General features: G+C 35.0%; 1 protein-coding gene and 1 long non-coding RNA gene across 2 annotated transcripts; one reads left to right on the top strand and one right to left on the bottom strand.

Moving 5' to 3' along the window:
* Positions 1-1,614: 1,614 nt before the first annotated feature.
* On the bottom strand, positions 1,615-5,292 carry LOC131731618 (uncharacterized). Its single transcript, XR_009324930.1, has 4 exons — positions 5,169-5,292; positions 3,403-3,475; positions 2,724-2,840; positions 1,615-1,818 (listed from the first exon to the last, which is right to left on the bottom strand). It is a non-coding gene; the product is annotated as an uncharacterized LOC131731618 (long non-coding RNA).
* An 8,872-nt stretch (positions 5,293-14,164) lies between these two features.
* LOC131731617 (parathyroid hormone-like) lies at positions 14,165-15,584 on the top strand. The gene is made up of 3 exons (XM_059020864.1): positions 14,165-14,238; positions 14,639-14,742; positions 15,025-15,584. Exons 2-3 carry the CDS (start codon positions 14,651-14,653, stop codon positions 15,266-15,268), a joined length of 336 nt encoding a protein of 111 aa, XP_058876847.1. The 5' UTR covers positions 14,165-14,238; positions 14,639-14,650; the 3' UTR covers positions 15,269-15,584.
* Positions 15,585-17,231: the final 1,647 nt, after the last annotated feature.

Here is a 17,231-nt window from a genome sequence, read left to right as displayed (position 1 = left end):
GAATTTAACATACACAGCCCACTTTTTTTTTCTTTTAAATTAACATCAACCAAGATTTCACACAAGAGGCTAACTTTTTAATGTATTAATGGCTGTTTAGAAAAAAAATACTAGTTAATTTTAATAACAAAGAAATAAATGCATGCATAAACCATGTTAAAATTGTTGAACTATACTATTAAACAGCTATTTCCTTATCAAAGTTGGTATCAGGCAGACAAAGTTATTCACCGTGACTTTGGAGCATCCCATTTATTCACTAGTGGCTTGTTTTTTTTCTCACACATCACTTTCTCTTTCATAAGTGGAGCTTGCGACTCAGGGGATTGAGATTCACCTTTTAACTTAAAGAAGTAAGACTCATTTAGCCGAGTCTGAATATATTTCCCATCTTCAGATAGTCTGCAAAATGTGTTTAGGCAATTAGTTGGATTTTCATCCCCTAAAATTGGAATGCAGTTGCTTGTACGACACAAGACATATTTAGGGGAAATATGCACACCGTCACCTTCACCATTCACATGACGGTGAGAAGCATGATTTGAGGTGATTTTTGCTCTCATTTCAGACGGCAGACTCAGGTCAACTGGTTTCTCTGTACATTTGTTATCTCTCTGTGTTTTGTAAAACCCTAGAGAAGTAGCAAGTGCCCTTGAGCTGAAGAAGTCATCGGTCTGTGTGGCTTTCTCAGTGATTGGCCCTAATTTTCTACTTGAGACCAGACCGTAGTTTTCATACCTTTGTCTAATGGGTGATGATCTCAAGCATGGAAGGTTTACTTCAGATGTTCTCGTGTGCTTGATGAGTCCTGTAGTTTTCTGGCATTCTGTGTATTTGTCTCTTTGTACTGATGGTGAGCTGACACTATCATCACTTGAGCCACTTGGCAAGAAAGTCTTCTGTGTAAGGAAAAGGTCCTGGCTGTTACAAGCTTCCTCTACAAGACCACGTGTGCTTTCAGCTCTGTATTCACGTCTCTTCTTTGTGCAATGCATGTTAAATTCCTCTTCAGAGTCACAGGATTTTATTTCAGTACAGGGCTTGAAGAAAGCAAAGGCTCTGTACAACAAAAGTCATTTTCTGGCTCCCTGTATGTTGCTCTGGTTGGTCCCTGCCTGCTTTTGCATCCCACACTCTCACCACTGAAGTGTTGTACTGCAGTGTCAAAAACAACCCTTTTTTTACAGGGGGCTACTGTCCATGCTTTGTGTTTACACACACCAGCTTGCTCGTGAACTTCTTCGTCAAGCAGATTTTTCTTAGCTGGTGGTGGACACAATAATTGATATAAAACCTGTTGCTCAGACTGAATACTGCTAATTCCTTCAGGTGATCTAGTGTGCTGCCACATCCCCCTGTGTTCCAATGTCAGATTATCATTGGTCATTTTTGGCATGATGCTCCCACCTAAAAGGTAATGCTTCTTTGTCTTCTTAAAGGACTGTGTTACAGGAATTTCAACATGAGAACATTCTGGAGTATTGTATAATTCTACTTGCATTAGGTTCTTCTGATGATGGTCTGGATCAATGTGGCATGTGTTTCTTTTGGGCTTTTTGGGTTTCTTTTTAATGATTTTTTTTTAATTCTGTCATTTCTATCAGGACAGAAAAACTCATATGAATCATCACTCTCCCTTTTCTGGCAAACAGGTGGTTGCAATTTCTTTAGTTCTAGTTCAGTTTTTTTCTTTGCTTTTTTGTGGCTTTTAGATTTTTTCTTTTTCTTTTTCTTTGTAGTACTATTTGTGGAATCAAGTATTGTCTCAAATGAATGTAACACTCCTAAGTCTTCCTCTGGGGATTCACTCACAGAAATCTGAAAATAAGATGTAATATATATATATTTATATTGTTATACCTCCTTTCAAACACACACACACACACACACACACACACACACACACACACACACACCCACACACACATATATATATATATATATATATATAAAAATCATTACACAGTATATATTTTTTTTATTGATAAGCTTTACTAATCATAAAGTTCATGCATATATACTGACCATTCATACAAACAACCTACTGCATCTGTAAGTATGTACATACAGTATAGGTCCAAATAGGCTAATAATCCTTGATTATGTATGTGTCATTCAATAGGTTGATATCAATCATATCAGCTGGTCGAGTGCATGTTAATATTGCTTTTTGTATTTTGACTGACACATTTGTGCTGTTCTATTATGTTTAATCTTGTTAATATTCATTTTTTGGAGTTACAGTGACCAACAATCAACACCTTTGTGCTTGTTTGCTTCCATACCGTTACCTCATGTTTACTTTAGTTTTTTTAGAAAGTAGTCCAGTTGATATTGCCTAAAATAATTATCAGCTGTAGACACATGGGCCTAAATAGAGTTATAACTGGTACTTTTTAAAAAAAAAGATATTCTTTCTAAATAAACATTTTAAAAAACGTAAAGAAAATAATCTAAATAAATTAAAAGACAAACTGCAACAAACTGCAAGTATTTTTTTTTCCATTTGAAGACAATGAAAAATACTTTGTCCCATTTGTCACTAAATGTATTTACTCAATTTTAAAATTTTAAACTCTAAAAAGTCTAAATTTGGATGGCACAATGAGAATATTAAAAAATAAATCTAAATTGTATGTACTGCCTTTTGTTGCTCCTGTTTGTAAAGGTAAGCAAAATCTATTAATGCAAAATAAAATGTCAGTATTTTTCTGAAATCATACCAGATATTCCTCACAATCTTCAGCTTCGTTCACAGATGATGACAGACATGGGCAGCATCCACGTTTCTTCTTTTTCTCGTGTTTTGGTGCCATATCTTTTTTTTATCAGTAACTAAGCTGCACAAATAATATAAATATCAACAAGAGACAAACAGAAAAACATCTCTATAATAAATCAGAACCAAAAAGTGGGAACAGTCTGGAGTAAAACAACTATTTGCGAATCCACAGAGTGGAAAATGCCCACAATAAATAAATAACCTAACGGGATGCGATACACCACGAGTAATTAAAACTACAGAACGAAAAAGAATAATTAAAAAAAAATTTAAAATCCTGTAGAAAATTTCCATTTAAACTACTTCAAAACAACTGCTATTATCTTTCGTTCACATTTTATATAAGTAACATACCTATATGTGTATCTCACCATTAACGGAAAATAATTTATTAATACAAGAAATTATAATATGCATATTTTCCCCCCTTAAATCCCGCTGGATTTCTGCAAGTATTAACGGCTGTCCCATAGCTTAATAGAACAACCGAACAACACCCAGACATTTTCACTTTCCATTGGTTTTACTAAAAGGGATATTCATACAAATTTGAATATTTGACTATACGTTGTATTTCTTACATTAAAAATAACCCGTCACTTTTTTTTTTTTTTACTTACGTTACAAACAATGTTTCAGTCTCTCCAGCCCCCGTGGCTCCAACGTGCCTCGCAGTTTTGAATTATGCGGAGGCTGAAAGATTGATTTACGTTAGACACTCGCTCCCAAGAGCGAGCTGTAAATAGCCAATCAGCAGTTAAGGATTTGAAGACAAAAAAGGCGCCAACACAACTACAGATGGAGTATTTTTTTATTCAGGAGCATTAAACACCAGTAGCTTGTGCATTTGATAGGGACAAAATATAAAAATATGTAATGACACAACCAGGTAGCTGTTTCGATTTCAACAATATGAACGACATAAAACGTAACCAAAACCCCTAACGTTAATGTTGTTCAAAACCATAATGAACAGTTTAAATTAATATGTAGCAGGATAGTATAAAGAAGCAACGTGAAGCAGGCTGACTCTCAGAGGTGTAAAGCTACAATTTATCATTACAAGAGATTTGTTTTAATTTAGTTTTGCAGTCTGCACATGCCATTTCCACGTTGCAAACCTATTTGCACACATACAGTTGTGTATTCGCTAAAAATGTATTTCAGTCACCCTTTCAAGCAATTCCACATGTTTGGAAAGCATGACGAAAGTACTGTATCTGGAAGCATTAAACAATTTAATTATGCCAAAACCGACTCCTTTTGAAATGACGACCCCTGTATTAACTTATGAGTCACGTTGTCCATTTTTATATTTAGCCACATTTCGTGTAGGTAGGGCCTTTTAGTTTTTTCAAAGGATTCCCAAGACATGAAGTCAGATGCATACATGCCAGCAGGTATTTTGATGTTCATGGTCAATTAGTTGATGACACGACACCAGGGGTTACATTTGGTAACTTCATCATTGTTTTGTGCTTCCTCAAGATTGATCCCATGCGTGTGTGTGTATCTTATTCACACTGGCCTTTTTCAATACAATACCAACCTTGTGTTAGTGATATACAGGACAAACAACTGGAGGTATTGCAGTAAAAGAAAGGACCAGACGGCACTGGGGAAACAATCAGTATTTTGAGAGACTAATTATATGCTAATTTGCACACTGTTCAAGTGATGCATTGCTGAAATTTGCTGAGTAATTGTAATATTGTATCTTGCATTATAATTTCTGAGCAATAATGAATTCAGTAATTTATGTATTGTATTTGCTGTTTCTAAACGAAGAAATGTCTGTCTGAATAAAAACAGACCATGCACAGTACCATATATTGAGCTAATATATATATATATATATATATATATATATATATATATATATATATATATATATATATATATATATATATATATATATAACATACATACAGCTATGGCCAAAAGTTGTGCATTGCCCGATATAATTAACACAGTCTGCTTCATAAAGTTGAATGAAACCTGCTGAATAATGTTACCTTAACATATTGAATTAAATACCGCTTTGTAATTTTCCATATACTTAACAAAATACTGACAAAAAAAAAATGTAACATTTCGAAAGCTAACATGAAAAACTGTACTACTATTATGGCTTCCGGTAGACTTTTGCGATATCATTTTGCAGTTCTCTTTGATTACATGATGTTAAATAAAATATCTAAATTATGTTCATATACTGTGTATATATGTGTGTGTATGTATATATATATATATATATATATATATATATATATATAGAGAGAGAGAGAGAGAGAGAGAGAGAGAGAGAGAGAGAGGTGTCTGACAATGCACCGACTGATAGCTTTACGTTACTTTATGAATCACAAAAAAATACTATCTTGCTTACATTACAGTTTGATGAAATGTGTCTGAGTTGTTTTCCATGGCAGCTACCTCCAAAGCAGATGCCTTTTTCACTCATTAGAGCCAGTAAGTATCCTTTCATCATGTCCTTTTTACTTTTATTTTTTACTCATTGTAGTGTGGGAAAGATTCAGGAGAAAATGGGTCATAGATTTTCTCCAAAGGCTGAATGAGGTCACATGGTTTGGAAATCCTGGAATGATCAGGGTCACTGAATTCATGAGTGTGAATTTTGTCTGGGTAAATAAGGTCCTTTTTTTTTTGCATAATCAAACAAAGAAAATAGAGATTTTATTTGAATGAACAGCATAAGCCAAGACATTTCACCGTTTCACAGCTAAAATGTAACATGCAGCAGTTTCCTTTGTCCCCTGTGTCCCATGTCAAGCCCTCCACACACACACACACGCGCACACACACACACACACACACTCACAGAGGTGGATCTTGACCTTGGGGATAGGGGTTCCTTCCAGCAGTTTATAGTTTCACTATCATGTCAAGACACTCCTGTTTTTATATAAGTACTACAGGTAACATTTTAAACTGACATTATTTCATCTGAAAAAAAATCTTAACTAAAGCTTTGATATTAATCACAGTAAGAGAAACAAATTGCATTATATCATGCTTAACCCTTAAAGAAAGCTGTCCAGCCTCCATGACTTTACTAGGGCAAAGAAAGTGCAATGTGACTTTCTAACACCTGTGTTTTACGCTCACTCGGGAAGGACAATGATAAAGGTATGCGATGGATGAAAGGGATTTATATTTAAAGGTCTGCAAAGAAATGCCATTGATGAAGTGTTTATTAGACTGACTACATGAGATAATAGGGAATCATTTATTAGCTGTATAATGGCTGTGGAATAGCAATGCCGCTCTCATCTTGGCAGACCTGAAAACAGTCAGCCGTAATGAGACTAAATGATTAAAAGATCATTATATGACATTGAAACATTTATAGTCACTGAACATTCATTGCATTTTATCTTCATGTAATGTTAAAACAGCCATCTAGATTGTAGTTACATTTACTGTGGGAGGAATACTGGGTATTGCTGATATACTGTCTTCTACAACACTATTTCTGAAAAGAATTGCACAGTAAAGATCTGAGCTGTTTATTTCTAGTTTTGAATTGTGGACATTTATTTGTTTCTATTGTAAAAATGTGCCAGCGCAAAAGCACATACTTTTCACTCTTATGTAGTTTTATTTACACCAAAACTAAGACAATTCATAAAATGGTTTTATAATGTCTTGCTTTAGAGAGTTGCTTACTTTGAAAAGACAAACCAGCATCGGGAATCACATCATCGCCTTGCTGCTAAAGGGGTGAAACACAATAGGGCACATTAGTGGTGAACCTCTGCCACAGATTCCCATAACCCTCATAAAAGTTTATTTGCATGGTTTCCCATGTTTTACCCACATGCCTACTGCATTTACTATGCTTTCTCATGGTTTGCAATGATTATACAAGGATTTACCATGCTCCACTGTGCTTTACCATGTCTTTACTGTGGTTTTACTATGCTTTATTACACTTTGCTATGCTTTTAACATGGTATTCCTCAGTACAAAGATTTTTGCTGAAGATCCAATGGGTACAAATCATAATCCAGTCCCTAATCCCATCTGTATCTTTCCAGTGGTATGGAACGCTCATCAATATGTGTGTCTTGTGCTGCTATAGTCATAAGCATAGGTTTAGTTCAATTATACTCCACCCCTATTCTGAGTACTTACTGTATTGTTTCCAAATTTAACCACGATACATGTGATGAATACTTTAGTTTATCTGTCAACACAGAAGCAATCCAGGGAAAAGGTCCATATTCCCATTTATTCAAGTGGTATTCAAGTGGTAATTTTTTTTTTATTATTTGTGAGGTACATAAAATTATTCTCCAAAATAAATAAATGCAAATATTTCTAATTCAATTCAAATTATTTAAAAAAATAAATAATTAGAACTCAATATATATTCAATAAAAGCAAGATTAATATGTTATTTAACACTGATACTGTTTAAACTATTTCTGTTTTTTATTTTCAATGCATCAAATCATTTGCATAGATATCTATCATAAAAACATGTAATTAGCTTTTTGTCTTGTTACTTGTAAGTAAGCGTGTCAGCAGGCTGGAGTCCACCCCTGCACTACCTTTTGATGACATGAGCAATGCAAAGTCAATCTTAAAATGTTTAACATGCCCCAGGGATTTGTTTTATGTATAGATCTAAAATGATGAATGTGCTAAACAACCTATTGCTTATTTTTGGAAGCAAACATCGCCACTAAAGTGCTGAAACACATACCTGCTCATGAGCTCCCGAAGTAAGACCTCTTCACAGCATCACTGATCCGACCATAGACGGCATGCAGTGTCAAAACCTATAGATCATTAGTTAAAGAATGGGATTGTGATAATCATTACGCTTGTTAACACCTTTGCACATGACAACGTTGCAACGGTGTTTCACACATTCTCTAGTTACCTGGCTTTCTCTTGTCACACAGGGGCCACAAGCTGGTTCACAACTGACTCCAGCAAACAGCAGACCAACTAGAGATCCTTCATCGTATGTAATAAACCATAAACCTATTTAATAAGAACTGGGACAGTCCTCCTGATATAAAGTCCTGTCTATTATATACAGCTACAGTATGTCAAGAAAGATTGCACTTTTTAATCATTTTGACCATTTTGCATGTTTTGGACTAACCAGCACTGAGGTTATTTTCCTGCTTATTTTGTTGCTATGGTAAATTACTATAAATAATTGAGATATGATGGCATTTCATGGTTTTGTGATGATCGCTGGTGGTTCTCAATGTACCGAAACTGAATCCTTCCTAATGGCATGGTTAAATATCTGCTTATTGCTTCATGCTTTTTGAAACAAAAACATAGAATGTATGACAGTATCTAAAGTTGGCCATTGACAGCAGTTGTTACCTTAAATAGAATACGAAGCAAGCATGTAACACATTGTCAAGTTTATTTCAAACATAAACGAGTATAACAGGTCAGCAAAAGCAGGCCCTAATTAACTTAACATCAGTGCTGAATGCTTCTTCAGAGACTCCCAAAGAACTAGAGTGTGGACTTATACAATGATGACATCTCCCTCTGCAGATGTGCATCCAATCTATCATGTTGCCACTGGGTAATGCAGAGAGCCTTCTGTTGTTTGACTGAAAGACCGATTGAGTTAATGGAAATGAAGCACTTCAGCACCTCATATTCTGGTAAGAATAATAGTGTTGCTGCTGCGTGAGTCATGCTGGAAAACACAGCGGATATTCCGTCATTCCATCCATTATATGGTCTTTTCCTCCGGTAAACCCTTATTGTTTCAGTTGTGCAGCTGATGCATAGGTGAGATACCTGATGTTGAGCACATGATTATAGATAGTACACCCATCAGTTTGGTTCTGATGAACAATAAGTTATAATTGCTACCCTTCCCAAAGAGTATGGAGAAAACATAATTGTATCCAAAATATCACACAGTATTTGTGTTTTACTACTTTGTGTCTAAGTATGTCCTGTAATGTATTAGTGGAAATTAATATTTTCTTTTAAATCTTGCTGCAATAGCCTAACTTACGCACAATGAAATCACTCGTCTGTATCTGAACACATGGTTCTCACATTCAGTCCAAATGAAAGGCTTTTTACACCGTTAGCACTGTAATATATGTTTACAGTCATCTTCTGGAAAGTGTTTGAAGACCAAAAGGGCTTCTGGTGTAACACCCAGCTGATGAAAGACATGGTTTTCAGTGTTCACGCTGTGTGAGAATTCTGTTAATAAGACCATTTTTCTCATAAAAAGGGACCTGACTTTGTGAGTAAGCATATTAGGAATGCCAATCCGTTTAACAAACGTGTCAAAGACTGAAATGTTAAACAGCTTTTGAATGATACTGTACTTCATTATGTGACACATCGTAGGGTTTGTTGGTCCACTACGGAGTGCGGGGCTGGAATAGATGTATTGATTCAAGATGCACAGCAGTTGCTTATTAGCCTGTTAATGTCATTAGCGCTGGACTAATATGAGATTTAAAGAACAGGAATAATCATGCCAGTGCTAGTAAGAAGTAAGAACATGGTTTTTGAAATTTGGTTAGCACTCCTTTAATCTGTAATGTTAAAGTGACCTCAACATTATCTGAACAATATTGAACACATACCCCTGGCAGCTGCATTGCATACTCTACGGGTATATGGTGCTTGAGCAGCAGCAGACTGGGTCTAAACATCCACAAGCATGCCAGCTATTGAGCTAGAATGGTGAGACAATGCCTTTGAACATGGCATGTAAGGTGGCATCACTCATAGTCTGTGGCAACCCAAATCCTTCTAGGGAAAAAAAAGGGTTCCATATGATGAGCTCAGCCCAGAGGCAGTACCACGCACAGAAAAACTCATTACTGTTCGTATCAATAAACAATAGCAAGTTTTACAGTTTGGAGATGCTTATTTCTCTGTTCCTTGGTACGCATACCAGGGTTTTAATTCAATATGACAGAGGTATCCAAATTCTCACTATAATAGGAAGGTAAGAAAAAAAAAACAGCAATGGCGAGGGAGATAAACTGGGTCCCCATAGCAGAATAAAGATGTTAATTAATGCAAACTCTATAATGCCTGTTGAAAGAAAGATGTAGTGCTAGCAGATGCACTCTCCACAGGAGTGGTGCCATCTCGCCTCCAGATCAATCAGACTCCTCAGACTTCTCGACAAGCTGTTTGAGCGACTGCACCATGCACTTTGGGTGGCACCAAAACAATAGCACACCAGACAACAAATTGTAACAAGACCCTTTATTTGCAACACATAACTGATTAACGCTAACATTGTGGACTATTTAAAACACAGTACCCTTATCAATGAATTAAACATTCTTTCAGTGAACATTCCACCTGACAAATCTGGAATGGCTGGGTTAGCAGTACGGTAGACTGGAATAGAAATTCCATTACTATAGTGCATTTCATATTCACAAAGACATAATCTCAAAGTATATTGTTTGGTTCTAGCTTTATCATATTAGCACAGGAGTTAATTAAAGAAAGGAGTAAACGCTTTGAAAGTATACACTAGATCAATATCTTTTAATCTTAATTCCCACATCTTTGTAGTGAACCAGGTTATCCCAATCCTGATGACTTTTTATTCTAATCCCTTTTGCATTCCGCTGTCCACCGTTAGTGTTGCATCTGAAGCATGGTAGGCATTGTGCAAGGATGAGGTAATGAGGACTACAGATTGGGGGTTGAAGGTGTCCCTCTGTGCAGCTATATACTGCTCGGAATTGTAAAGCAGAGGTTTAGAATCTCAAAACGTGGTGTGCTCACTGTGGATCATAATAATATCATATGTAAAGAGTAACACAAGCCTGTTTCAATGTGGGCTTGTCTTTTCATCCATTTTAAAATATTATAGGAGCGCGAATACCTTCAATTGTTTTCATATCTTAGGACTATCCAGTCATATAACTGCTAGCATATCATGGTTTTAAATGATACATTGATGTACATTTGATAATGTTGTGCATGATTACATAAAACAAATACTGAAAATGTTTGCGTTGCTACAGTACATGGGATGTGCTATGTCTTGGGTAATGTACATAGCCCATTGTGAAATCCAACCCTGTTTCAGATCCCTTTTTGCAATCGTGCAACTATTTTAATAGGAACTCTAATAATTAGGCCCATCATGTTGTGCAAAAACAGCTAGAGGTGTCACATGGATGGTCTAGCTGTCCCTGCACTGACCTTGCTTTAAATAAACTATAGAGCAGGGAGCTGTTAGTTAATCAGTCTTAAAAATCTCAATGATCAACCACTATAATGACTGCAGATGATTGAGCCACAATAAATACTGAATTCAAGATGTATCATCCAGATATTAGATAAGGGTCAACTCTCTTGTAGGTTTAATATCAAGGGAGAACAGATGCAATGGCATATATTTAACACACCTGACTCTGGACCACACAGACAATGTGGAGTACAAATAAATGTGCTCAAGTTGACACTTTCCCTGGACTACTCTTTATTCAAGGGTCCTAAACCTGCCACATATCTTTATTAACTATAAGACACCTGCTATCAAGTCCCTTACCTCTTCTGGTGGACGTGACAGAGCCTCAGGCTGCTCACTCAAGGAAGACCTAAAGGCTAATGCTGCACAGTTCATCTCAGGGACATGACATAGTCATTCCTTTGCCACATTTAGAAAACTTGTCTCACAGTCATCTGATGTGTCAATGTTTGACCAAATAAAGTCATTGGCATTCTTAAAATAAATATCCCTAATTTTACACAAGTAAAACAGCATGGTGATATGCACAAACTCATTCAAGACTTCTGTTATTTTGCTTTTAAATCTCTGTCTAATTTGTCACATGGTTATAAGATCATTTTTGCTTGTTGTGAGTTTGATGCTCTAGACAGCTGTACATTTTAGGAGGTGCTAGCCCCAGGGGCAATCATTTTCAAATTACAAATCAAATGGTACTCGCTGTAGTGCAGGGCTTTACTCACAATGCATCAAATAGCATACCATGAAGCTTTACACTCATATTACTTTATGAAAGCATATTTTACTATATAGTAGTAAACAACATGCCATATACTGTATGTTTTAATAGAAAATTACTTAAATACATTCAATGTAATCAAATTGTAGGCATATTGAGGAAGTCATATGTAAAGAAAAGGAGCAGTCCTGGATTTCTAAGTGCCTTGGGGTGCCTTCTACAATCTGAAGGGAATGCGCTCACTGCATTTGGTTCTGGCAAGTGGTATGCATGTTTTTGACAAGGCTAGGCTGCTGTTAAGATCTGAGTTCTCTCTCCGTTAGTCAGCACAGGGTTTTTATCACTGTGGACTTCCACTGTGCACCTAGAGGTCAAAATCTTCAAATGCCACCGTGGAGTCACACTGTATGTGAATTTTGCAGGATCCTTCTAAAATGTTTTGAATATTGGATTGCTTAGCTATACCTCCAATGGCATCTCCCATTGCAAACAATGTGTTTGGCTTTATTGGAATGTTCTAGCGTGGATAAGGGTAGTTTAAACCACAGTAAACCCATGAACCTTTTGTACCACAAATGTAACGTGAACACATAGACTGCACTCTGTGTGGCAGCCTGGATGGGTCCTATTCTCACCACTGATGGATTTAACAGGTTACACAAGTATGACATCATATCCCCTTTTAATAACCACAACTCAAACACATGATGAATAACAAAATGCAAATACATAACAACAGTGCAATCTCCTTGTTCACTGTTTAGACGTGTGATTGGCTGAGGTACCACTTGTACACTTGTATGTCATCCTTTATTAGAGTTTGCCATAGTAAAAGCATAGCAAAGTGTAATAAAGCATAAAAGCATGGTAAAGCATAGGTAAGCATTGTAAGGAATTGTGAGGTATGGTAAACCAAATTACATAACTATGGTCAAACTACAAAAATACTCTGGTAAACTTTTATAAGGGATGCTAAAGTGCTATTTATATTCTTAGAAGGCAATATGTATGTTATTTGTTTTATAGGTGTTTATCCTCTCACTATTACCATCAATTCTTTCTTGCAATGCTCTGACTTGAGACACATCACTCTTCCCTTTTCATTCAAAATATGAAGTCTTTAAACACCAATGTGCATTTATTATATACAGTAGTAAATAAACTTGCAAAAGATAATGGTAAGCATTGTATTCATTATCATAGCGCACATATAACAGGTGCAATAAAAAACAAACGTTCTTAATTGAACCATTTTGGAGTCCATATATTCTATATTTTATTTGGAACACTTAATATAAAAGAGATATAGGACTCCTAATGGTACATGTTTTTTGACCCCATATTGAACATTTCCTCAGTATATAAGAATATTAGAATAGTTATGTATGCATTAGTTAATCCTACTGCGTACTTTAACACATTATTGCAGATAGAGTCTGCTTGGTATATACCAAATGCTTCTTGAAAAAACAGTACTTCACAATAACTAACATATCTGATCGATATAAAAAAAACAAAAAAAACAAAAAAACGAGATGCTCCTCCTCTGTTGAATGACGGAATCGCTTGTAAAACTGCTACTCATTCCAACACACATTAACATTTGGATCAAAAGAGTGACTGAGAATTTGACGTCATTTCTTTGACGAAACAACCTCTTTCAGCTCATTCATTGCAGTTCACATTTCCCATTTATCGGCGAGACAGAGCAGGCTTTTGCGGTCTCCGGGGAGACAACACAGCCAGCAGTAGTAGTAAATTTTTATCTTGACTTGATGAAGATGGCAATTCCTTAAATTATTGCAGATGCGTTAATTAACGACATAATGATACAATATCTATGATTGCCAAAGCAGTAGGCCTTACAAGTCATTTATTTATTTATTTATTTATTTATTGTATTTGTAACACAATAAGAACACAATTGCCTTGAATTTCTCTTATAAGATATTTCGTTCCTAGGATAGATACAGAATCCCAGATAATATCCGAATATTAATGTTGTCTTCATTGCAATCAAATGTTATATTCCTAAATAATATATATATATATATATATATATATATATATATATATATATATATATATATATATATATATATATATATAGACAATGAGATGGCATAGAATGGCCATCGCAACACAAACCCTAGAGCGCCACTAATCTGTTTTAAGCAGCTGTGTAGAATTAGTTCGTCTTTGTTTTTGGTTAGCAGTGTGCGGTAAGCACAAAGGTGCTGAAATCTGAATTGGTGGGAGTGTTGGTCGTGATGCAGTCATGCGCATGCCGGTCTACATCGGTGCTTGGAGTGACATCAACACCAATAATGAAGGCGGCTCATCAATGGCCAGATCCACGGTCTATAAAAGGAACTTTGGAGAGTTTCACTAATCTCAACATAGGCTGATCTGCAAACTGTTTTAACAGTGCTGTACAGGCATCTTCTAAGAAGAACTCTAAAGAAACAGTAATACCACTAAGTGGTAAGTACCTTATATAGTATATACTGTATATAACAGTCGTTCTTTAATTAGCTATATATTAAATTTATTTTAAGATGTGTGCTATAATCCTCATCAAGGTATTCATATACCCAAGGATAATTATAAATAAGATGGTTTTATTATGCATTATTGTCCTTTTCCATATACATAATATGATTTTAGGAAATAGCACATTTGTCCAATAAACGGCTCACAACAATGGACTGATGTGTAGCCTACTTGGAAAATATTACAATATTACACTTATTTGTAACTATATAGTTTTATAACTTTTTTTGTTGTCAGTTATGAAGAATATATGCTTTATATCTGAATAGGTTTTAATAACAAAATGTGAACAATAGGGAGTTAACATTATTTTCTGTTTTCTTTTTCACAGGCTATACACAAAATGCTTTCAGTGAGAAGTCTGGTGAAAATAGCTGTCTTCATACTTCTTTATGTCCTCTGCTTTTCATCACAATCTGAAGGAAGACCACTTAGGTAAACATCTATCTATCTATCTATCTATCTATCTATCTATCTATCTATCTATCTATGTACAAGATAAACGTGTTTATAATATTTGTGTTCAATGTATATACACAATATTGTATTCAAAACTAACATTTAAACGTTACTCAATATGTATCAATATTTATGATGTAAATTTTGTTATAACAAATGTATTCAAGCCACAACTTGTTGCTATATAATAAGTATAAGAGTGAGCTTTTGCGCCTATCTGTAATAACCTATAAATGAATATGTCATTTTGCTGTATAGGAAAAGATCAGTGAGTGAAATGCAGCTGATGCACAACCTTGGGGAACACAGACTCGTCCAGGAGAGGCAAGATTGGCTTCAAATGAAACTGAAGGATGTCCACACCGCTTCTCTGAGAAACAATGTAGAAAGAGGCAGAACAAGGAGGCTGCTACCCGAAGAGTTCCCGGAGCTGGAGGAGCTGACAGACGAGGAACGACAGTATATTCAAAAGCTATTAGAAATGCTTTTAAACCCACAGTAAAAGACAGAGTATTGTCAATTTCGAGATCTGACTGCAACAATGCTGCTCTGACTAAAGGTTTAACTGTTTTACAATAGATATTTTGGAAAAATGTTAATTTAATTTTACAAACCACCTGGTACTGTATTCATAAACGATTTCAACGATTGCTTCATTATTGAATACTTTTGCATGACCTATATTTCTCAAAGAGCACTTTTTTTTTTTTTTTTTACTATTTATTTCATGTAATTTATGATTTGCATAATGTATTTTTTTTAAAGAAAGGACTATTTTCTACTAGTTAATGTTATTTATTATGAACAACAAGGTAAACGAGGACCAACAGTTTTGTATTTTAATATATATATATATATATATATATATATATATATATATATATCTATATATATATATATATATATATATATATATATATATATATATATATATATATAAACGATTTAATCTGTGATACACTATAATGGAATACTGAAATATCCAATTAACATGTGGACACTGTTTTGTATTATTAGGATTATTGTTGCCCATTTAAACATAGGGTATTGTTTTCTAGTAAAACAATTTAAAACTTTGTTCTAGTAACATATGCACAGTTAAGCCTAAGAGTATGGATGGGTGTTACGTTTATGGAGAGTATACATACATAAACGGATTTTGTTTTGTTATTGTAACATTTTTTTTTAAGTGAACATTTACATCGACTTTGTAAAGTATTGTTATAAAAAATAAATAACAACATGCTGCAAGTGTAAATGCTTTTTTTTTTTTTTTTTTTTTCACCAAGCGCTTTAACCAAAATGTATTCCACTATAAAAACCAATACTAAACACTTGGAAACATGATCCTTAGATGTTCCGTAGAACCATGTTTTGTGTTTTGCTTTTTCTTTGGAATCCTTTTTAAGAACCACTTTTAACAATAGAGGGTTATAGGGTTCATCTAAAGGCTCGAACATTGAACCTCTAAATATGGTTCGATTGGATCTAATGGTTAGAACCCATGAGACAGAACGTTCTGTTCTTCGGTAGGCTCAAGGCTCATAGAATATTAACAAGGGTTCTAGACAAAGTCCATAGGAACCACATAGAACTCCTGCACCCTATTTTGTACCAGTACTGTACACATGCTGTATAATATGTTTTTGGTATAGTAAGAAACATGCAAACTACGTTGTTTTGATGATCATTTAGACAATCATTGCACACAAATAAAAAGTATTACATTATATTTTTACTGTTATCGTCGATATGGCACATTTGAGAACATGGATATTACAAAACTTAAACCAATGCAGAGGCAATACTTTTCATTAGGTGGAAAGTTGGAGGGAATTTTGTGTTATTCCTTATTTATTTTTACCACAAGAGGGCACTGAAACTCTGACACGCACTCACGCACTTTACATTTACCTGGCATCGTCTCGCAAATTGTATTTACCTTTTTTATCCAGTCATGTAATTTGGTTTGTATGAAATATACTTAAGATTAAAATACGTTAGTGCTAAGCGCCATAAAGACATTTTTACCCAGGTTTAGGTAACTTAAATTTAAAGCCAGAGGACTACGACTATCTCTTCACGTACAATTGCAAATCGTTTCAATAAAAAAATAGAATATTTGCCCGCAGTGGTAAAGTGTCTGAACATGTGAATGTTGGTTCATTCACTGTTACCAAAATATCACATTTTCTTGTTTCATGACCTTGAAAGGTCATCAATCCAATCGCACGCCCTTGTATATGGTGTATGTTTTAATTTCACAACGTAAAACCAAATTAATCAATTGCTCAAAGTGTATGCTTTTGAAGAAACAGTGTGTGCTTCTTGCCTCTGCTCAGTTAATCTGTGTTGTAGATAAAGCCTAGTAAAGCCTGTATGCTTTATGCCTCAGATACGTTTAGATTTGTTTTTCAGATCCATCATTTATGATGAATTTCACTCACATTTGCGTGGTATCTATG

The sequence above is a fragment of the Acipenser ruthenus genome, unplaced genomic scaffold, assembly GCF_902713425.1.
Source record: "Acipenser ruthenus unplaced genomic scaffold, fAciRut3.2 maternal haplotype, whole genome shotgun sequence".
In the NCBI taxonomy this organism is placed as follows: domain Eukaryota; kingdom Metazoa; phylum Chordata; class Actinopteri; order Acipenseriformes; family Acipenseridae; genus Acipenser; species Acipenser ruthenus.
This window is presented reverse-complemented; position numbering and strand designations above follow the sequence as displayed.

Coding starts and splice junctions, on each gene's coding strand:
- LOC131731617 (XM_059020864.1), top strand. CDS start 14,651: ATGCTTTCAGTGAGAAGTCTGGTGAAAATAGCTGTCTTCATACTTCTT. Junction 14,743..15,024: donor TCTGAAGGAAGACCACTTAG/GTAAACATCTAT, acceptor TTTGCTGTATAG/GAAAAGATCAGTGAGTGAAA.